Source organism: Sphaerodactylus townsendi, linkage group LG12 (genome assembly GCF_021028975.2).
Source record: "Sphaerodactylus townsendi isolate TG3544 linkage group LG12, MPM_Stown_v2.3, whole genome shotgun sequence".
Lineage (NCBI taxonomy): Eukaryota > Metazoa > Chordata > Lepidosauria > Squamata > Sphaerodactylidae > Sphaerodactylus > Sphaerodactylus townsendi.
This window is the reverse complement of record NC_059436.1, coordinates 33,045,586-33,069,202: the sequence shown is the minus strand read 5'-3', so window position 1 is coordinate 33,069,202 and position 23,617 is coordinate 33,045,586. Positions and strand designations below refer to the sequence as shown.

Sequence of the window (23,617 nt, the reverse complement as noted above, 5' to 3'; positions counted from 1 at the left end):
GCTGACAGACTGGACTGGGTCTTCCCACTCCTGCACGCTTTTCACTCCTACAAAGACCTTCCCCACTTTTGTCTTCAGATATCCATGGACTACAATTCCCATCAGCCAATTGGCCATGCCAACAGAGGCTGGTGGGAATTGTAGTCCATGGACATCTGAAGCGTCAGAGTTGGACAACCCTGCCCCAAAGAATTGGCTTGTTTTATTGTTTACAGAAGTGTTTAGAAGGTGCTTTGGTTCATGCACATCCTTCTTTTAGAGAGATCCTGTTTCTTATTTTAGTCAGATGTGAGCAGTTTGCCGTCTGGGGCAGGAGAAAGCAGCTGTCGTGAGCTTCTCCCTTTGGGATTTAAGGACAAAGGAATGCTGAGGCTCAACGTTTTATGGGTCTTTTAGCCCAAGCTGGCCCACATTGCTTGTGGCTGCTGCAGATGCTAAATGTCACCATTGCTTCCAAAGCATGCCTGGAGTCAAAGAATGCCATCCTAAACAGACCTATATTATGCCACGCCTATTGAAATAGTTTGGTTTAAATGGCCATAATTGGGTTTAGGATTGCACTGAAAAACTGCCGCAGGGCACTATTTAATCACTCTCCTGAAAGGCACACTTTGTTCTAAGGGACGAACAAGGCAACCTTCATCTATGTGTTGCTCTTCTATCTACATGAATGCACTCAGTGTGAACACATGTGTGTTGGCTTTGGTGATGATGTTACTCTTTCCATGGGTGTCATGCTCCCGGGTACTCATTCCATAAGGTCCAGATTTACGTTTGGTGCTCATTCTGCACTCAGAAGTGGAACTAGGTTTGCTAACCTCCAGGGGGTGACTGGAGATTTCTCGCTATGACAGCCGTTGGCCAAGAGATCTGATTGCAGAGTTATCTTGATCATGTGTAAAAATACTTGTCACTTACAAACATTTATCAGGCTTGGAGAAACAGCAGAGTTGGAAAACTGGTTGTTGCAGCAAAGCCCTCTGATCCCTATACTGCACAGGTGTCAAGCTCATGGCCCTCCAGATGTTATGGACTACAGTTCGCATCATCCCCTGCCAGCATGATTGATGGGTGTGTTGATGGATGGAACAAAAAGGTGAAGCAGCAGCAATTCTGATCAACTGTGATGGACAAGAATCAAAGAGCCTCAATTTCAAATGCTTCTAGCTAGAGATGAATTTGTTATAGGTAGCTTAAATGCTTAGGCAAACAAGTGAAGAAATAGTTGTGAAATTAGAACCTGGAATGTCGGAGGGAAGATACAGTGTGTTACTGTGTGCTTTGGCCTAGTATTTCAGAAGAACAATACTATGCCTCTTTCTTAAGAGTTTCAAAGCTGTCAGCATGGAGATGTGACCGAGCAGCCCAGCTACCCAAATAAGATGAAAACTTAGAAAGTAAATTAGGAAATGCCTCAAAATGGGATGGACAGAAAACTCTAGAACAGTGTTCCGCACTTGTGTACCAATACTAGTCAGTTCTTTGTATAAAAGGTCTGGCTCCCAGAAATTGGATGAGCCCCTGCCCTTTCATTTGCTGGAGATCTCTTTAGCTGAATAAAGACCTTTTTGCCATTCCTCTTGACTGGCATATTTCGTTTGAGTGAAAGCTCACCAGGAAACAACCCAGTTTGGCTATCAACGAACTATTGGTTGTTATATTTTAACCTGAAGAGCATTTTCTTCTCAGCATTCCAGGGGCACAATCTAATGCCATCTGGCCACGCTGTGCCATTAAACTCAGCTAAGCAGCCTACACACATCCTTCTACAGGATATGAACACAGGGGGTACGATCTCTTTGGCCCCTTCTGCACATGCAGAATAATTCACTTTCAATCCACTTTCAATGCACTTTGCAGCTGGATTTTACTGTGTGGAATAGCAAACTCCACTTGTAAACAATTGTGAAAGTGGATTGAAAATGCATTATTCTGCATGTGCTGAAGGGACCTTTGAAAAGTTCTGCACGTGAGGGTCAGGAGATTTCCCCCACCCTTGGGAGCCCTCCAGCTCCCCCATCACATTGGTCAGGAGAGTCCCTTGTCTCTGAGGAGCAGCATTTCAGAGGGCATGTTTGTGTTGCTTTGCGAGGAGGGAGGCAGGGAAGTTGTGCTTCTGTGCTTACTGTTTAGACGAGAGCTAACCCAGAAGCTTCATTCAGATGACCTGAAAGATGTGTTTCTCTTTCCTTTTAAAACAACTAGCCTAATGAAGAGTTCTGGAGAACTTGATCACCTGCAAACTGTTTTGGAGTTATTTTGGGCTGGTTTTAATTAAAGGTATTTTATGGCTTTTGGTTTTTCAGCTACGCTAGTGGACATGTTTCTGCCACAATTATTACTATTGTGCTGAATGTTGGGGTTTTCTGCAAAAGAACTATTTGTACGGAGACCCGCTGTTGAGGAACATCATGCTTGTCCCTTGTAAATTGATAGTGGGACTGGTCTACAGACCATGTGCCCCTGTAAAGTGCCCCCATCTTTCTCCAAAAAGTGTAGGCATTAAAAACATGCTAAGCATGCAGCCAGGCTCACAGTAGGGCAGGCTTCTTGTAGAAGGAAAACACGAGCAGGTGGTGCTCGGGCTGTTGGCCAAGCCTGCCCCTGTGAGCTCCGCAGCCTGTGCCAAGTGACCACTTGTCTGGCAGAAAGGAAGTTTTCACTATGACTAAACCCTCATGGGCTTTCTGAGAGGGAGAGAAACTCTTTCATGCTATCATGTAGGGGGCTTCTTAGGGCTTGAGGGGCTAAGAGCACGACCAGGGACACCTGGTCCCCTTTGCAGTTAACTTTGCATGCTTCTCCCGAGCAGTTCTTTCTTCCTTGCATTATGAAAGGATTTCCACCCTCTAATGCATACAGAGAACTCAGAAGTGCTGGTCTCGCCTCTGCCCTGTATCCTGGGCAGCCCACACTATTAGCTAACACGTACATGATTGTTATAGTTCCTTTGGACTTTGAACAAGAATTGCAAGGAACTGTTGGGAATTGGGGGAGGAACAGCTGTGTAATGCCAACCAAAATGTCACAAAACTGTGAGCAGAACACTTCAGGGGGGAGAATGGAGGGGGGTGGGAGAGATGTTTCAGTGCATCATAGAAAAGCCTGATATTTGCAGTTTACAGCAGTCTTGAAACGGAGTTACAGGAAGTGTTGCTGACTTAATTGGATTACAGGGTGCTTCTGGGTGCAAAACAGGATTCAAGATCCTACTGGGAAAGAAAAGCAATAAAATGGGGAAGGGGGGCAATTTCCCCTATGCATTTGTCTGTTTACTTTATTTATAGCCCACTTTTCTTACAGGTTACAGAGTGAAAACAATGTAGTCATGTAGCCAGTGTGGTACAATGGTTAAGAGTGGTGGACTAATTCTTCCACATGAAGCCTGCCGGGTGACCTTGGGCCAGCCATAGTTCTCTCAGAACTTTCTCAGACCATGCAGATGCAGGCAACAGCAAACCTCCACTGAATGCCTCTTGCCTTGAAAGCCCTATGGAATCGCCTTAAGTCAGCTCTTACGTGACAGCACACGCTCACATTCATGCAGGAGGGCATCCAATTAATAATACTATAGTACAGAATTAAAAGACAGTGTGAACCACAGACTGCCTGAGGCAAGGTATATTAGAAGCAATATAATAAGTAGAATGACAAAGGTAGAAAACCACACGGTAAAAGCAGCACAGTGCCTAGAATAATAATTGCAATAGACTACCATCCTATTTCATTATAAGGGTGCCCTCCTGGTCTGTTTCTCTGGTGGATTCTGCACAGCATATGTATAACACACAGGTGTCAAACTCATGCACCTCCAGATGTTATGGACTACAGTTCCCATCATCCCCTGCCAGCATCATGCTGGCAGGGGTTGATGGGAACTGTAGTACATAACATCTGGAGGGCCGCGAGTTTGACACCTATGGTATAACAGGTTGCAGTTGTTATAAAGGAACCCGTTTTCCTTTTTCCCCATTCATATGCATGCCTCAGGCAGTGTTTGGAGCCCACAGAAACAATTCGGGTTGCTTCTGTGCCATCGCACAGAGACGCTTCTCTTTTTAATAAATTTCCTGCGACACATGTGCAGCTGCGCAAGCATGCAGAAATGAACCCTTACAGCCACGCTGATCGTCCCACAATATGATCGACTGCACCTGTGTAGCTGCACACATGCATCACACAAAATTAAAAAGAATAAAAGGGACCTCCCGGCAACAGCAAGGCAATAATGAACATGTTGTTATAGATTGGTCATACCTGCTGCCACAGGGAGAAAATGTGCTCGGGGGACTTCGTACCCTGTCGGGCACTCAGAGAATCTGCCCACAACCTGCTGGGTGGCCTGCACAGAATGGCAGGCCAGCAGATTCTCCCTGGCCATGGATGGCACAGGAAGAGAGGGAAATAAAGCATCTCCTGCCTGCCCCTTTGCACAGGAGTGGCTCCAATCTGGGATTTTTCAAAAGAATAACTGGTTTAGCAATTTTCAAAAATCCCGGGTTGAGAGAAATAAAATGGGGCAAACTCATTTTGGGCACGGGACCTGTGCGAAGCCCCTCCCTCCCCCATGGGTTGTATTGTGCCCTACACCTGTTATATTTGCCCTGTGTGGAATCCACCTCTGCTATAGTTCTAATTCTTTCATTAAAATGCCCTCCTGAAAATTACAGTTTTGCGCATTCTGTGGAACTATGGAGGCATGGGACCTTCCTGGCCTCAGCAGGCTGTTAACTGGATGTCCTTCCAGCACTAATTGCAACATGCAGATCTTGGAGCAGAACCTCTCTTGCTTGCATAGATCTAGTCCAGGGGTAGGGAACCTGCGGCTCTCCAGATGTTCAGGAACTACAATTCCCATCAGCCTCTGTCAGCATGGCCAATTGGCCATGCTGGTAGGGGCTGATGGGAATTGTAGTTCCTGAACATCTGGAGAGCCGCAGGTTCCCTACCCCTGATCTAGTCCTTCCTTGTCACTGATCTTTCACATCTTGTTTTTCCTGAAAGTATCCTCCTCTACCCATCCCACCTGCCAGCACACACAAACAACATGTTTGCCTATGTCCCTTCAGGGCACACTGCATATTTCTGGGGAGCCATGATTAGTGTCTTCCTCAGCCCTTTGCCTTTTCAGGCAGGAGGTGACCCAAACTTCTCCTTGTTCAGGATCTGATCCTGAAGGTGGGAGCATGCTGTGCAATATTCAGACAAGAGGATGTCATCCACCCCTCCCCTCATCTGAATCAGCTGTACTACAACATGGGAGGAGGACCTTGTGCTGTCATCACTCCAGCCAACTTCGTTTTTCATGGACATGCCCAGTGGTGGGATTTAAATAATTCAACAACCGGTTCCGGTGGTGGGATTCAAATAACTTAACAACTGGTTGCTTACAAGCACCATTTTAACAACTGGTTCTGCCAAAGTGGTGTGAACCTGCTGAATCCCGCCACTGGACATGTCCCAGAGTCTGCACTGCGCATGGAGCAAGCCAACTGAGACACAACGCAGCATATGTCCAGTATGAAACTGAATCCTGAATTTGCTCCAGGGCAGACACCCAGTTCTCCAAAGTGACAACTCACAATGTTCTCTGCTGTACTAGAGGACTAGGGATAAAGTGAGCTGCTGTTGTCCAACTCTGAATCTTATTGCTTTAGCCTCCATCTGGCCTTTCCCCACAGAAGACAATCAGCTGCCCGTACTCAATTGTCTCTGTCTTGCCCACCCTCTCCATCCTGCACTTATGTGGAGCCAACTGTGGTCTCTAAAGTCATGACTCAGCCCTGAGGAAGTTGCCAGTTCTCACTCACCCCCAAGGGAAAATTGGCTCTTCTATAATTATATGTTCCATACAGAAAACAAGACCAGGGATTGAGAACAACAGTGGCCTATGTGTGGTGAAATGAACCCCTAGACTGTGCCATTGGCACTGTAGACAGGAGATAATTGAGTCAGGGCCAGACTCATGCAAACATTACAGCCTCTTGAAACAGAAAGGTCACTGACTAGACCCCACCTGCTGCAGAGATTATAGGGGGACCACTGTAAACTAGGCTCTTGTGCCTTCTGACCAGTTGGGTTACATCAAGTGCCCACTCAGTCCTGAGCAATGTCTTTTAAAGATGAGCCCCTAGGGCTTGGACTTGTGTGATGTTGAGGGTTCAGTGAATGGAGTGTCTCTAAAAGCCAGAAACAGGAAAACCCAATTTGGATTAGGGATGGCCCACAAGAAAGCATCCAACTTTTTCACACTTTCTTTATTTTAAATTGCCCAGCAGAGTTGGTATTTCAGGGAAACAATGAAATTCTGATATGGCTATTGATAATGTCACTGCAAAGAGTCTGCCTTTGAACATACTTTGTGAAGCCTGAACCGCTTCTGCTCCGGCTTTGGAAGGAACTGCTTCTCCTCAGAAGAGTTTCTTCACAAGCCCCTTGGGGTGCAAACAGGATATCAGTAACCATGTTCTAAACCCCTGGTGCCAAGTATTTTCAAGGGGCCCAAGCTAGCTTGGACTCCTTAGCAGAGGTCTTCTTCCTTCAAGCGGGTCTTGCAAGCTGGTCCTCCCCGATACTTGGTCATTCCACAGCCCTTCTGCTGAAATCCATCCGCCCCGCGCAGCTTTGTAAAGAGAGGGAAGCCTGTTCTTTGCTCCCCACTGATTTGCCAGCCACTCCATAACCCGTTAAAAGGCAGAAGAGAGTTCAGTCTGACAGCTGGAAGGCAAGTTGCTCATTCCTCACAGCAGGGTAGAGCAGAACCGCCACTCTCCCTCTTCCCCAAATCTTTTTCATGCTTGACCAAACACAATATACTGGCACTACCTTAGATTCAGAGCAGATTTGCCTGGTGTGTTAACCCCTGAGTAGCCAGCATCTTGCATGGAAAGCGTACCGGTAGTCCTCAGAGCCTTCCCCTCCCCATTATTTCTATCCACCAGGCTTACAATGGCTAGTGTTGACTGCCTATTAGCAGTGGGGTAGATTTCCTGAGCTCCCCAAGGGGGGTGTTCTCCAGCACTAGGACCACCTGGACGGAAAGAAGGACCGACGTATTGCAAAGAACCAGTGTGCTCACACCTGCTATGGCATCAGCAGCCTAGAGGAATGGGTGTTGACATTCATAAATAAATATAAATTAACTCACAGGGAGGTTTTGGTTCCAGCTCCTTAATGCGAAAAGCAGTGCCCTGCCACACAGGAGGGCTGTGAGGAATGAAACAGTTTGCATACTAAAAGCACTGGAGAGACTGCACATAATAGAGAAAGGATCCCAGCTGCGGAGTCCCCATCTTGTCTGTGTACAGAAGAGCCAGAGGTGAGGTTCTGCATGAGAGCAGCCCCTACTGAGAGAGAAGCTCCTGCTGTTTGCGGCATGTTTACATTGGTCAGGCTTAGCATCCGGCATCATAGGAGAATCAAAGATGATCTCACTCAAATTGCACCGTTCATTTGTTCTTGGCAAAAGCGCATAAAACATATGGTACTAGATCCCGTAACATGCTAGCCTTCCCCTGAGGTTGACCAGAACAAGAAAGGATGCTATCATCTGGCATGCCATGAAGCTACTGTCTTCCTGTGATGGTTGGACCCTGACCCAGGATCAACAAGACCTGTCCAAGCCAAACCAGATCTCCACTCAATAGATTGAAAGTGGTGCAAAGCTCTACACCCTTTGCTGAGGCAGGACGGTTCAGGCATTAAGCTACATCCAAACTCATATGCTAATGCTCTGATCAAGATCAAAGTGTCTCTTCTAATTTTTGCACCTCAAAGACATTTGCAAATTAATTCCCCTCACCTGATACCAGACATCCAGGGACAGCATGGAAACACGTCTGTTCATGTGTGTGCATTAATGCCTCTGTAAATGTATCAACAGACATGAAATGGACCATAACAAGATGGTAATAAAGACAGGAGAATTGCAGGGCAGGTATGAAATGGGACGGTAAATGTAAAATGTAAGATTTAAAATGTACCACGTTGACCTGCAGTTTCATAGTAGCAATTCACCAATGCCGTGGACACATTGTGTATCACTATCAAGATCCCCCCACCCCCACCCCATACACACACATGTTACATCTGCCTTTACAATTTCTGCAAATATAATTCTGTGAGTGATAAGTATGGCCAAACCATGCAGTCAGAACAGGATCCTCTGTTGAGTAGATCTCCCTGAGATTCTAAACCACAAGTTGATAAAGTAATTTCATACAGTCCTGACGGCTATATACTGAACCATCAGCCACGGAAGTATAGTTGCGGCAATTCAGTCTACTGCAAGGACTATCATTTTAGAAACAGCTCGAAAGCGGGAAGAAGGGGAGCCCTTTGCAAAAATCTAGAACAATCAAGTATTTCTCAAGAGGGGTTGGGCCAAAGCACCTTTGACCAAGCAGAGGAATCAGAAGAGCATTGCTACCATGGGCTCTTGCTGGAAAGCTAAGGGGCAGAGTTGCAAAGCACTCAGCATATTAATTAAATTAGGCTGCTGGAGGGGAAGGTGGGGGAGTTGTGGACCACTACGGCATACGTTTGTGGCTCGGCTTCCTGGAGCCCCGGGGTCTCCTGCTTGTGTGAATTAGAATCAAGAGTCAAACACTTTTCCTTGGTAACAAGCAAAAGAAAAGAAATCAATTAACCTCCTGCTAAGAGTGCAGCAGGGGAAACAGAGATGGGGCCTGTTTAAGAGCTTCTCTTGAGTGCTGACAATAAGAGGATGCAATTCCATGCAAATGCCCTTCAGGAGCTCATAGAGAGGAAAAACGTTTGGAAGGGGTTTGTCTGCTGCAGTTCAGCTGTGCTTGGGAGCTGTGAAGAGCCAAGGCCAGACCCCTTGTTTGCCTCTGGAATCAGGGATGTTTGGGGCCCAAAGCTGCAATTCTAACAGGCTGTGCTGCAATACTGCCGGGACCAGCTGTTGCCCTCTTGAAGGAGGCACTTCAATTGTTTGCATTTTTTCCTGAGCATTGAATCAGTTCCTAATAAACTGGTTTTCAATGTCTAGTTTCAAACCTGCCATTCTGAAAAATACGGCTTGCTTACGTATTTTAATGCATTGAGCTGAGTGCAAACTTAAATGCCCCAATGCTTGATGGTGAAGTTGAACTGGAAAGCAGGAAAGAGAAAATGTAGAATACAGGTGTGAGGTGGAACTTGGGCAGTTCCAAGGCAAGGCAATGGAGCCAACTGAAAAGATAAGGAATGGGCCAATCGTACTGAGCGCAATCAAGTCAGAATTCCCCTCCTTCCTGGAACGGCCACTTGGTGACTCCCTTCCCCAAGAGAAATTGAATGGGAAGGTCTGGGTTGGGACTCGCCAAAGAATGCATTCTGCTTGCTGCATGCAAGGGACCACGAGCCCCAGCCAAACCAAGCCAAAAATGGGGTTCCTGCTAAGTAGCATTACCAAGAATCCAACTGGGTGGATGTAATTCCCTTTTGCATAAAGGGGACTGGGATGACTTTAGGACTGGCACAAAGCCCCATCCCGGTGGGGGGTCCTGGAGACACACCAAGCCATGCACAAGAACGCTAGTAAGAAACAATAGCCTTTTTTCATTCATTGTTAGAATTTTGTCAGAAAGGGCTCATCACAATGCCATGGACACAAACAAAGGGAATCAGAGTCAGCTGGCTGCATTGTGTAGCATTTGGGACTAGGACATGGGGGAGCTGACTCAAGTTCCCATACAGCCATTAAAAAAATAATTATCTGAGCCTAACTTGCCTCACAAGGTTGTTCTGAGGAGAACTAGGTATAGTTCTAGTTATATGTATATAACTATATGTTGCTTTGAGGTCCATTAAAGAAAGATTGGCCAGACGAGTGATAATTAGACCACGCACCTCTCTGAGCTCCCAAATAGGCCCACCTCGCCCATTTGTTTCTCCTCCTAATCTACTGCAACTGAACCAAGCCACCCCCAAAAGGTGAAGTCACTGATCAGGTGGAGTGGCTGGAAGGTTGGGTTCAGACAGGGCGGGGGAAGGCCAAAAGCAAGTTGGAGAGCCTTGGAAAAGCCATTCTCCCAGGCTAGTTCTCTTTGCAGGATTTGTGCGAGGGTATCCCTTCCCTTGCTACACAACAGGGCAAAATACATCCGTGAATCACCCTCAGATCGAAATGAAAACAGGCAAGAGTCTAATCATTACCTGGATGAGTAGCAGCCTGCGCAAAAATATCACAAGGGATGTGCAGAGTCCCTAACACTTTAGAGGTTGTGAAAAACATGCACCCAGTTTAGCTGGATGGCTGCGTGCAAACACAACAGTGATGGAGGTCAGACCATTTTGCTGCTGCTGTTGCTGGCAGATATACCGCACACCCCTCATTTGCAGATGAGCCCGGCATGCCTGCCACTCTGCCCCAGTGTCCCACCTGCCCTCCAGATTCCTCTTCTCTCCTTTCTTTTGCTTATGCCTCATTTCAGACCTTCATTCGGCCCCTTCAAGTGGTGCCTGGTGAACATGCCCGAGGCAACCCTTCTGGTGTCCCCAACAGCTGGTTGTCCTCAGCACTCCTCTCCACAGTGCCATTGAACCCTTTGCCCAATTCCTGCAAATATCTTCATCAGCCTGGGGATAGCTGATCTCTCCTCCTTCCTCCATTTCATGCAAAGTTTTAATTGACAGGTTTGAGAAAATAGGTGTAGGTGGTAATATGAGAGGTATGGAAACTCAAGACTGCTAGGAAATTGCACTTTAACTCCAAATGTGAAGAGGATGGTCATCATAGCCCGCTAGGGAGGGGAAGATACACAGCACGTGACCAGAAGCTCTCTTCTTACTTGGTTCCAGATAGAAGTGGATGATGGCCCAGGGGCTAGGGCTGCCACAACCCCCAAACCCCCCACCACCACCCATCAGCTCCCCCACACTGCTTCTTGGACTTGACTTTGCTTGTGCTTGTCTGTCAGTTGCCTCCAGGGAAATGGCTCATCAGGATGTCTCCCTGTAAATTAACTGGCCAATCCACCCCTGCGGTCGTCCTGTTTGTTTCACCCAGCATTACTGGGTGATTTTTCTCCTTCTGTTTTGGCTTTTTGAGATTTTATCCGCTGTTGCTCTTTTCTGGGCCTATTATCCTCTTACTCAATGATCCCTTGAGACAGTGTTGCGGCTGAGCATGGTGTTCTTTTTTAAACCACATAGTTGGTAATATATGGTTTAGATTCCTTTCTGCCATTAAACACTTAACTTTACTGGCATTTGGCTTCAACAGAAGGTATAATCTTGGCCTGGTTTGTGTTTCCCACGGAGTGGGAATAATCATATCCTCTAACAGAAAAAGTTCAGCAAGAAGGGCACTCACAAGTGAAGATATTCCTTCCCGCTTCTGTCTTCAGCACGAACCCTTTCTAGATGGCTCCCTGCTCTCCCTCCTTCCCACCCTCCCACCTAGCTCCCTTGGTTGGGAGAATAAGAGGCCAGATTCATTTGGGACCCAGCCAAAAGTCGGCCACAACTCTGACCCATGGAAGTAGATATGCTCACGTAAAAACAAACTAAATGCTTTGGTTCCATTTTCATCTGTTTCTCCCATTGGTTCATAGTACCAGCACACCAGGCAGCCAGGGCAGAGGAACACAAGATTAATTAAAATTGTGAAAACACAGAATTCTTCACAGAGCACGCAGCAGCAGTGGCGTAGGAGGTTAAGAGCTCGTGTATCTAATCTGGAGGAACCGGGTTTGATTCCCAGCTCTGCCACCTGAGCTGTGGCGGCTTATCTGGGGAATTCAGATTAGCCTGTACACTCCCACACACGCCAGCTGGGTGACCTTGGGCTAGTCACAGCTTCTCGGAGCTCTCTCAGCCCCACCTACCTCACAGGGTGTTTGTTGTGAGGGGGGAAGGGCAAGGAGATTGTAAGCCCCTTCGAGTCTCCTGCAAGAGAGAAAGGGGGGATATTAATCCAAACTCCTCCTCCTCCTCCACTGCCACCCGGCTCAAGCCTAGCAGAGGAACACATTGAAAAAAGCAGGTTTCCAGAAGACAGTTGGGGCAGTTCTGTGTGTTTCTGCCGTTCATGACTATTTTTCCATATGAGCATGATTTGTGATCTCTTCGTGATTTTCCTGCTGAAAATTGTGTTTTTGCTGCTTAATAATTCAAAACATTTCTTGAGTTATTCACCCAGATAAATAATAATAATTACTGAGGCTCCTGAGCAGGCTGGTTTGTTAAACTTTCTAATGCCCGAATGACTGCTTCTGGTCCAAATGAGACAAGACTCTTTCACCAAATTGGCACCTGAATCCATCTGAGCGGTTTCACCAGTAAAGAACTGTGCAAAAACACCACATCCAATAGCAACATTTACTGTCACTTTGGGAGACTCCGACCTTGGAGACATCAAGTGTCAGATTAGCCCAACTAATTGTGCTTGAGTGTGATTCAACTGCTGTGATGGTTGAGGAAAAATATTTTTCTTCGCTATGGTCAATGCCTTCCAAATGCACTTTATAGGTCTATAGCATTCTCTGACAGATTTGGCATGTTTTCCACCAACAAACTCAGCATGTTTCCTGGAATACTTAGAGATGCATTTCATGTATGATTATAATAGTTCCAGGGTACCAGAATATGGAGTAGTTCCAGCCAAAGTTTCACTTATTCCTCTGGGTCAGCTGGCTAGGCAAGCTGCTCCTTTATTTATTCCAAATAGTTATATTTTGGTTATTCAAGAGTGATTATCACTCAGATATTCATGAGTGATCATGGCAACTTACATTTCCCAGCATTCTTTAATGCCCCCAGTTCTGATGTAAACAGAATGTGTGTGACACTGAGTTACCCTGAGTAAAACCACTGGTCTGTCGAAGTATTGTCGAAGGCTTTCATGGCCGGAATCACTGGGGTGTTGTGGGGTTTCCGAGCTGTATGGCCGTGTCCTAGTAGCTCTTTCTCCTGACGTTTCGCCTGCATCTGTGGCTGGCATCTTCAGAACACAGCCATACAGCCTGGAAACCCCACAACACCCTAAGGTCAGTATTGTGTGCTCTGGCTAGCAGCCACTCTTCAGGATCCCTTTAACTGGAGATGCCAGAGGTTGAATCTGGAACCTTCTGTCTGCACAGCGGATGCTCTCCTACTGGGCCATAGTCCTACCTTGTGCAAGGTAATGTTCAAGGGAGGAGGAAGAGAGTGTAGAGCAACCATGTCTGCTGTCCCCAGAAGCCTAGCATTACAAGCACCCACAAAGGCTTCAGCAGAGTTGAAATCCTCCAGATCATTCTGGAAACCGCCTGGACCACTCAGTCTTCAAGGACAGACTTAATGCCTTGGTGTAGAAGGTGTGCTGTGGTGAAGAGAAAGATCTGTTCAATCTCTTCATCTAAAAGTTTTTTTTTTTAAACAAACCAGTATCCAAGTAAGATTTTGAATGCTGATGAGAATATATTGGTCATTTTATCCAAGACATGCATTGTCCAAGTTTCCACAAGAACTGAAAAGAGGGGATTGGGATGGCATGTGCCCTTTGATGTCTGCCAAAGCCTCAAGTTCTTCTGTCCGTTAGAGTAAGACGTAGGGCTGTTCAGCAGGCCACTTGAGAAGTCTGCAGTGATTAGATCCTTTAGCAAACAGGAGCTGGTTGACTGGGCTCTGCACCAAGGGAGGGAGGAAGCACCATTGTCTGGGGCTGAGATCATCTTACAAGCGGAGAGGTTCTTGCTGTTCAATTGAAGCTCTGTCCATTCGGCCACCTCACTCATAACAGAGCAATGGCCCCTCCGCTGCCTTGATATTTCCTCAGACCATGGGACACTAGCAGTGAGGCTGGGGTACTTTCTAGGAAGGGGCAAGGCCAGAAGCATGCTGGGCTGGGGCTGGGATAGGGCATTTCAGTCCCTGTTGCCTTGCAAGCCAGTGGTGAAGGATGTGCAGCCACAGGCAGGGATCAGAAACTGAATAAAAAAAAATAGGCAGCCACTTAAACTGTGACATTTCAAGTATTGCGGGGTTATGTTTTGATGAGGGGGGCTTTTCCCCTACATGCCCCTTACCAAAACTTGCATATTGCATATTGTTGAGGCATTTTAAAAAAAGCATTATGTTGTATCTTGAGAGAGCAAACAATTTTCATCAAGATATCTCAGGGTGGAAAAAAGTGCTTCTCAGAAAGAAGCAAAAACAACAAAGGCCCTCTACTAGATAAGACTAATAAGGACCCTACCAGTGCAATAGATGCGTTCTGCTATTCTTGGGCGCATCCAGAGGCTCAAAACATTTCCTGCTCCTTGAAGGAGAGCAGCAGTGGCATAGTGGTTAAGAGCAGGTGTACTCTAACCTAGAGGAACTGGGTTTGATTCCCTGCTCTGTGGAGGCTTATCTGGGGAATTCAGATTAGCCTGTGCACTCCAACACATGCCAGCTAAGTGTCCTTGGGATAGTCACAGTTCTTCTGAGCTCTCTCAGCCCCACCTACCTCACAGGGTTTTTGTTGTGAGGGGGAAGGGAAAGGAGTTTGTAAGCCCCTTTGAGTCTCCTACAGGAGAGAAAGGGGGGATATAAATCCAACTTTTCTTGTTCTTCAAATGTGTTTCTATATATCTAAATGTATGCAATGTGTATAAGCCCTAACCCATCATATCACACTTATTCATGCTGTGATGTGATGAAAATCAGACTGCAGTCTTTGTGAAATACATTTTTAACTGTAACTGATTTATAGGAGGTTACTGCTTAAGTCTTATCCTCCGTCTTTTGTTTCCACAAGAATAAGGATTAGAGCTTTTATTTGACCCAACAACTTGGCTTTGCACAGCTTATTTCAATAGGAGGCGTGAGATCCTGAAGAGTGCTTTTCATTCACCTGATAAATTCAGCTCGAAGGACACCTTATTTTAGTGTAACTGCTAATTGTCTGCTTTAATAAATGTACAGAGAGCAAAATGTATCTCTACAGATGAATACGATGAACAGAAAAGCCATATTGGAAGGGATAAATCTCAACCTTTGTTAAAAACTGGATCTTTTGTCAGAATTTGCAGACATGGGTGGGATGGGGGGTTGCAGACATGGGGGTGCATAGTTCCTGCTTTTTGTGCAGAGTTCCAGATTAAATCCCTGCATCTCCAGTTAAAGGATCTGAACTGTTGGGAAATACCTTTCTTTGCTTTAGAGCCTGGTTAGCTGCTGCCATTCAGAGAAAGCAAGACTGAGCTAGATGGGCCAGTGGAATCACTCAGTAAAAGGTCACTCCTTGCATGTTGCTATTCTGGGGTGAAGGCTGAGCTGTGCTTGTGGAGCATTCTATATGTAGAGTGTTTTGGTTCTTATGAATCTGCTGGGTGGTTTCTCTTCTGTTCATAGCTTTCTAGCCTGATGAGTTTTGGTTGTCATCACACAGAACTACTTTAATTTCACAAACTGCTGGACTAGCTCTCTATATTGGTGAATAGCATTTTTCTCCTCCCTCTGTCCTGTGGTCTTGCTGCCAAGCATCAGGAGTTGCACAGAAGAGGAGGAGGAGGAGCAGCAGCAGGATTTTTCGGAGTCCAGATGCATTCTGCAGGGCGGAGGATATGTGCTATGTGTGCCATGAGAAGGGCTGATTGTGCCATGCACAAAGGAAATTTCCCAAGGCCCAGCATACCCTCTGGCACCATATGTGGTCGAGACAACAAAAGGACTGCTGTGAGAATTTATGCCCAGGCAAGGCCAACCCCCGCCTTTTTCTGAGAGGGGAATGATCTGAGAGGTCTCCAATTAAAAGATTCTCACTGGAAGATATTAGGTCATTCTAAGCAGGGTAGTTATGCTGTCAGTTGCTGCAACTGATGAGGCTTTTGAGCATCCTGAGGAAATCGTTTCTAATGGAAGAAGCTCATAAAGGAATAGGACAAACAGACCAGAGTCTATGACCACCCATTGCTAAGCAGATCCTCCTAGAAAGAGACCAGTACAAAGGACCTTGCTGTTGACCCTGCAACGATCTTGCTTAGCATCAGTCCCAACAGCCCAAGACTGCAACTAGCAGGGTTGCACCAGGGGCTGCACCAATGCACTCATCCAGATGATAGCTAGCATGAGGCATCAGGAAAAGCAGAGTCATTCCTCTCTAGGGCCCCTTCCGCACACGCAAAACAATGCGTTTTCAAACCACTTCCACAACTTTTTGCAAGTGGATTTTGCCATTTCGCACAGCTTCAAAGAGCATTGAAAGCAGATTGAAAGTGCAACATTCTGCATGTGCGGAATGAGCCTAGGGCACATTCACTTCTTGGTGTATGTATTTGTGGAGAAGCATGTTTTGCCATTCATGCATCTGCAGCTGGTGTGTACTCATTCCACCTTTCCCCCCTCCAGTTAAATGGCAGTCACAAAAACCAATAGATCTTCCTGCAAAAGTTTGTCAGAAGAAAACGTTACGTTAAGTTTAAAGGAATTTAATTTCAAACTTACAAAAACGAAAACATGAATACTGTCATGCAAAAGTAGACCTCCAAAAACTCCTAGCCCAGCTCCCTGTCTTGCTTGGGCATTAACAACTGATAGGCGCTAGGCAAACCTGAAATCCTTGCCAGAGAAAAACTGGAGGGAGCTGGAGGGGCCTGCGCGTACCCTTCTCAAAGGCCCACAGCACTACATTAATATCCTGAGAAGCCCATCTTACATGGCAAAGGCCTCTGTTTTCTGGGGTGCGGGGATAAATTTAAGAAGGTAATGCAAATGCAGATAAATATCAGAATCACAAAAACAAAAGAACCCACGCTGCCCTCCTCCTTCATTTTTCAGTGCTTAAAGAATGCCAAGAACTCCATGCGTTAAGAGTGGGTCAAGACCTGAGCCAAGATCTCCACTCCCAAAGGAAAATAATTTCAGAATACAAAGGTAAAAATGTGGGATTACTCTGGCGTCAGTGTGTTCATGAAAAGTACATGCACGTTACAAACTGAATAAGGCACATTTACAGTGGCTGTCAATACTACCCACACCTTCTGTCCCTCCTCTGAATTGGCAAAGTCCAAGCCAGCCTGCTGGCTTCCCTTGGCTCTCCATGGGGTATTCCTTCCAAGCCCAGCCTCAGTATTCCACAAAGAGCAATGCCAAGACTCCATATATTTAAATAAACAATTGTACAGCCATGTCGTCACCCCCCCGCCCTCCACACACACACAACGGGGACAGCTTGCACTCCTCCTACAGGTCTCAGGGACTCTGCTAATGGAACTCTAGAGCAAATGCAACACAGAGCTAACATGAGTTCCAAAAGGGGCCCTGAGGTTGTTTATCCTTCTTTGAGTCATGTGCATGTACACCCCTCCGAGCTGGGCCATCTTGTATATCTAAAGGGAGCTGTGGAAATGCCATAGTCACTTCGCATCAGGATGAGAGGGCCATGATCCACCAGAAAGCCTGAAACAACCCAAGCCCATTGAAACGAGCATAATTCATTATGGTGGGTCATGGACCGAATGAACTGAGTTCACAAAGATTATGAACTGATAGAAACAAATCCTGGAAAAAGGGGTGGGAAGTGGATGGAACCTTGATCAAGGCTTCAGAGAATTTTATCAGGGTAACATTTTAAGCTTCCATACTAGAACAAGAGACAGATCAGTAAGGAAAGAGCCACTTTGCTTATGAAGTGTGGGTTTCATGGAACAACTACAGATGTTCTTATGGGCAGGTTCTGGAAAGGTAACCAGAGAAGGGCAAAGCACCAGCCTTATTCTCCTTTAGCTTTTGGGAGTTCAAAAGCATACAACAGACTGTCCTCTGTAAAGATTCAATGGAAAACTTTAGCCATATCTGCACTCTTTTTTCCTATAGTCTGGATGCACATCTGGCTATTAGGGTCTGAATGGTTCAAAACGCACATCCCCAGAGGCAGCAGTGGGCTGACCTAACAAATGTGGACAAGTGCCTTGTTACCATGGGTGGCCTGGGTCACACCATCACACTTGAACAGGAGCTAGCAGGCATTATTACCTTACATCCAGCCTATGGAACCCAGCATTACCACCTTTTGTCCCTTGCTGCCTACTTCCTGCCATGTAAATGCAGAAGCGCAATATCTTAGCAGGACAGAAGGAATGAGCAAGCGCTTAGTACAAGAGACTCAACAAAGGAAGGAATAAAACGTGTCTCTTTAGCAAGATGCTTCTTTCCCTCCTGCTGTTCCGCATCAGCATGTCGGACAAGGCGATCAGCAGAAAGCTCTTTGGATTTTTCCAAGGTCAGGGATGTCCTCACTCCATGGCATGGCCTTTAACACATCAACAGTCCCAGGACTAGTTCTCCCGCTAGGGCTACTGCCAGTATTGGAATAGGGAGGACATTATCCCAGCACATGTTCTGTTGGGTGATAAGGAAGGAACAAGGACTCAGGCAACAAAGTGCAGTCTGTAGGTGACCTGATGGCCATTGTCCCAAGCGTAGAGGACTTTCTCTTTAGGGTTATAGTCAATTTGAGTGGTGAATGCAAACTCATTAATGAAGGGCAACTTAGGGTTAGCTTCAGTGCCTGTGTGGGTATCGTAGGCGTAGGTCACCTGCCCTTCCTTTGCGTCATACACATCCACAGCATACAGGATACCACAGATGATGAAGCAGTTCCCGTAGGAGTTACGCCGGAGGCCCGTTTTCCATGTGGTGTCCTTGTGGATGGACAGATCACCAGGGTCCAGCTTGCTCACCACAATGACCTCCTGCTGGGAATAGTCATAATCTATGGAAGGATAGATCACCCAAAGGCCACTCTCGTCCACAGCAAAGTCAATGTCTGAGTGGCCCCGCCATTTCCATGGTGTGGTGTCCTCATAGACCACATCGTACAGCATGGTCCAGGCTGATACATAGCGTTGCCGCAGGTCATACTTAATGATGTTCTTGGTGAAGGCCCTGTTGTAGTAGAAGGCTCCCTGGAACACCACGTGGCCTGTCCCGATCCAGTTGTACGGCAGTTTGTACAAGTTGCTCCAACGCCCTGAGATAAAACACAGCACACTATGCTAGCTCCACCTTTGCTAAAGACATAAGCAAACGTAGTTTCCCATCCACCCACGACAAGTTGTGGTTTTATAACAGCAAAGATAATTAATTGTCAGGGATGCCAAACCCCCTCATAGAAGACACTTCCCAGAGATGAAGGGACCCCGAGGACTGGTTAAATGAGTTCTAGTTTGCAATGCAGATATGCCGACAGCAGCAGATTTCTTTCCCCAGGTGGCGTCCATACCCTGCTCACAACATTCTCTCCTAATTCAGCCTGCTGATGGATTTCATATGGTTGCTTCCCCACCCCCTGATCCATTATTATTGCATTTATGAAACACCAAAAGGACACCCACTACATAGGCCTTTGCCAAAGGCTTCTATTATAAGAGGTGCTTCAAACGATGTGTTTGATAACTTGTGTGCAAAAATCACTACTCATGCAAATGTCAGAAAAACATAGAGAAGTCCCAATCAGGATTTCCCTCAGCAAGGATGCATCTATTCATATAATTTATGTTACTTTCTTTTCATAAGCACGCATGAATACTTACAGCATATAAGCATAAATGAAAGCTATAGATATATATATATAGAACCAGGGGGCATTCATTGAAAATGCTGGGGGGAAGAATTAGGACTAATAAAAGGAAACACTACTTCACGCAACGTGTGATTGGTGTTTGGAATATGCTGCCACAGGAGGTGGTGATGGCCACTAACCTGGATAGCTTTAAAAGGGGCTTGGACAGATTTATGGAGGAGAAGTCGATTTATGGCTACCAATCTTGATCCTCTTTGATTTGAGATTGCAAATGCCTTAACAGTCCAGGTGCTCGGGAGCACGCAGAAGGCCATTGCTTTCACATTCTGCATGTGAGCTCCCAAAGGCACCTGGTGGGCCACTGCGAGTAGCAGAGAGCTGGACTAGATGGACTCTGGTCTGATCCAGCTGGCTTGTTCTTATGTTCTTATGTTCTTATTCAAAGTTTGGAGCCATGGAATTCTAGTCCTCACATTCTTAAAAGTGTAAAAAATACAGCTGCTTTCTAAATGTCCAGCCAGATCACAGTGTCATATATACCAGTAAGATGCCCAGCTGCAGCTGCAGACTTGACTCCTCACCCCATGACTGCTGACATTATTGACCAAAAGCACATTTGTTTTTATCTGGATTGAGCTTCAGTTTATTGGCTCTACTCCAGCCCATTATTGCTTCCAGGCACTGGCAACCTGTGGATTCAGATAAAAGGTAGAAACAGAGCTGTGTGTCATCCACATGTTGGTGACGCCTCACTTCCAACGGGCTGCACAACCTCACCAAATGGCAGAAAGTGCACTAGGGATAAGACTGAGCCTTGCAGGACTCTACAGTATGAGTGCAAACAGCTCAAGCAGTAATTTTTGGGGCTACCTTGATTAGCCATATAGAGCCGGCACCATTGGAGCAGAGTGCCCCCAATCCCCAACTCAGCCAGCTGGTCCATCAATTGAATCTAACCAGTTTTCCTATTGGTGAAAATAGGAGAAGGGGGCCTCCTTTTCCACCCAAAAAAGGCTATGCTGGGGATCATGGGACCTGGATGGACAAAAGCCATTTAGGACACAGGCTATGGTAGGGAGGGAAAATGAGTGCGACTGAGTGAAGCCAAATTCCTTTTATTTATTTTTTTCTTAATTTGTATCCCATCTTTCTCTGCAATGGTGATCCAAAGTAGCTTTATTCAATCTCCTCCGTTTTATCCTCACAACAACCCCTGTGAAGTAGGTTAGGTTGAATATGTGTGATGGGCCCAAGGTCACACATGGCAAAGTAGGGATTGCCCAGATCCTAGTTGAATACTCTAACCAGTACACCAAAATGCATTGGCTCCACTTCCTCACCTTGTTTGAAATTGTCCAGGTTGCGGAATTCCACCAGGCTGTTCCCGTAATAATAGTTGGTGATGTAGATGCGGTCGTCTTTGGCAACTGGATCCTTCATCCAAGCTCCCTCATTGCGTCCATAGTTGTGATGCTTCTCAGGAGCCTCCACGGACTCCAGTGTACCTTCACACGCTGTCTCTCGCACTGGAGCACCAGCGGGAGGGTCAAGAAGAAGAAGAAGAAGAGTTTGGATTTATACCCTGCTTTTCTCAACTGTGATGAGTTTGGGGAGCTGAAGAAGTCGGGTGACCTCCTGACAAAGTAGTCTCCTTTTCACAGGTAGAACCATATCAAAGACTAAGAGCACCCTTTCTATTCCAGCCTTTTTCACACTACTCAAGGGCCTTGGACAAAGGGCTGGTTTAGAAATGGGGTCTGTGTGTCAGTCATACTCCTGGCAATCCCCAACCCAAATTTTAGGCTCCAGTTGAAAGAAAGGTTTTGTACATACCACGGTTGGGCGTTTCAGGCCCCTCAGTGATGCTTCCACGTCCCTCTGTGGGAACAGCGGTGCTTGGTGGACTTGGAGTGCTTGTAATGGGAGGCCCAGTGCTTCTGGTGCTGGGACTTGCAGTAGTGCTAGGGCTTATTGCAGGGGTTTCCCAAGTTCTGCTCTGAACCTCCTGAGCTGGTCGGAGTGCAGGGTCTTTGCCTTCTTGCTGCTTCATCTCTTGTGCTCCTTTTATAGGGTTCTCTGTGGGGGACAACCAGCCATACTGAGGTGATTTACTTCATGCTTGCCTGCAGTTGGTCAGTTGGGGCTACTTTAATTTTACCCTGCCATTACCATTTCTCAACCTAGGACAGTTCTGTCAAAATTGACCAGAATCTAGAACGGGGGTCCCCAACCTTTCTTAGAGCCTGTGGGCATATTTGGAATTCTGACATGGCATTGTGGGGCAGTGACAAAATGGCTGCCACAGGAGGCTGAGTGAGCCGTAAAATGATTGCCACAGCTTAACTTCAGTAACATAGATCCAGGTAGGACTTTTGCCCTGCAAGGTTTCTGATGGACTATTGGAAATTTGATTGGCTGTGAAGATTTTTTTAAAATGTTGCTTTGACAGCAGCTCAATAGTCAACCTTGCAGGGCAAAAGTCCTCACCACCTTCCTAAAAATGTCTACAGGTGCCATGGTCCCCATGGGTGCCACATTGAGGACCCCGGTTTAGAAGATGTCAGCCTCCCCTGTACATACGGTACCTGCCTTAGAACTTACCATGGTTGCTCACCAGCCCCTCTGCTGCTGCTTCATGTCCAGCCTTGTAGTAAGTGACCCCCCGGATAACAGTTTGTTGATGCCCAGAGGGTCTTGGCTTGGAAGTGGGCTGGGATGGTCCCAGCCGCCCCTTTGCACTTTCCTTTCTTGGCTTCTCTGGTTTGGGTGGCTTCTCTGGTTTGGGTGGCTTCTCCTTGGGAGCCTTCAGTACAGTCTTGTCCCCCAGGTTCTTCTGGGTACCTGAGTACTTCCCAACACTGCCCCTGTCTTTCCCTCCAGATGTGTCCTAGGAGGAAAAGAACACCATCAGAAAAGTTTTGGTGGCCAAGGCAGACAGGCAGATATGGTACTATGAAGGGGACCTTGCAGGTCACTCCTTAATAAGCTCAAAAGGACAGTTAAATAATCAAAGAAACTGGTGAGGGAGGGAGCAGGCAGACTCACTTCACCAATGGAGGTTTTCAAGAAAAACTGTGACAGGCATTTGTTGAAGGGGTTGGGTCTCCTGATTTGAAGCCATTACTGAGTCCAGCAGAGAGGGTACCACACTGGGCACCACAACTCAGTGAGCTACTCCACAAACTGGGCCATCCTATCAGAGAGGGAGACTCAATCTGGGCACCACAGCTCAGTGAGCCACTCCAAGAACTGGGCCACCCTTCAACCATGGGGTCTTTAGTAAACTGATAGCTAGAATCAACTGCAAAGCACCCTTTGTCTAGTCAGCAGTTTAAGCCAGGATAACATAACTCTTTCACTCAGCAAGCTGGCAGCATTTTCCTTGGCTGCCATTTTCATAACTTTCTTTGGCCGTTTTGCACCTAACTTGCTAGGGTTTTTTTGAACTCCACTGAAATCTAGTGAGTTTCGGTTCATAATCCAAAGTCAGGGAGTCAAGTGCTTTCTGTTACCAACCAGTCATCTGATCATGCTGTTTGCTGGTCTTGGGCCTGCCCCCAGTGCCTCATTTCCCAGTGGTGCCAGAGAACATTACAGTATCTGGACTTAAAAGGGTACCATTCTGTCTTTGTGTCTCATGGCAGAAAGAATGCTGACCTGTGCTTTGGTCTCAGGCACAGCAGCTGCGTCTTTCTGCAGCAGCTGATACCCCAGGCTGGAGAGTTCCTTCTTGATGCCCATCATGATATCTGAATAGTTCTCATAGCGCTTCATCTGGTTGCTCAAATGCAGGACGCTCTCCTTCATAAAGTCATTCTCCCGGCTCAGGTTGGTCTTGATAGTCTGGGTAAAAGAGTGAGTTTGGAGAATCTGAGTCACCATTTCCTCTGAGCTTCCCTACTGGCAAGATGCCTAGGATCTATTCCCAGCTCCGAAGAATTGTGTTTAATGAATTACAGAAAGAGATTTAAGAGTAAGGCCTCAAAACCTAGCCCTGGAGCTAAAGAGGGCATGAGCACAAGCAGTCATATGGCAATGTTTTATGACATTTAAAAATGATTTTGCTATGTTTAACTGATCTTGCAATAACTTTAACTCAAAACCCAGGTATGCCTCTCTACA

General features: G+C 46.5%; 1 protein-coding gene across 1 annotated transcript in view; it reads right to left on the bottom strand.

Annotated features, from left to right (window-relative positions):
- Positions 1-16,384: 16,384 nt before the first annotated feature.
- OLFML2A (olfactomedin like 2A) overlaps positions 16,385-23,617 on the bottom strand; it is a 29,140-nt gene continuing 21,907 nt past the window's right edge. Inside the window, exons 4-8 of the mRNA XM_048513533.1 lie at positions 23,153-23,338; positions 22,097-22,382; positions 21,329-21,571; positions 20,836-21,021; positions 16,385-18,943 (exon numbers count right to left, since the gene is read on the bottom strand). Of these exons, the coding sequence (XP_048369490.1) occupies positions 18,342-18,943; positions 20,836-21,021; positions 21,329-21,571; positions 22,097-22,382; positions 23,153-23,338 (1,503 nt within the window). The 3' untranslated portion in view covers positions 16,385-18,341. The remainder of the gene's footprint in view (positions 18,944-20,835; positions 21,022-21,328; positions 21,572-22,096; positions 22,383-23,152; positions 23,339-23,617) is intronic.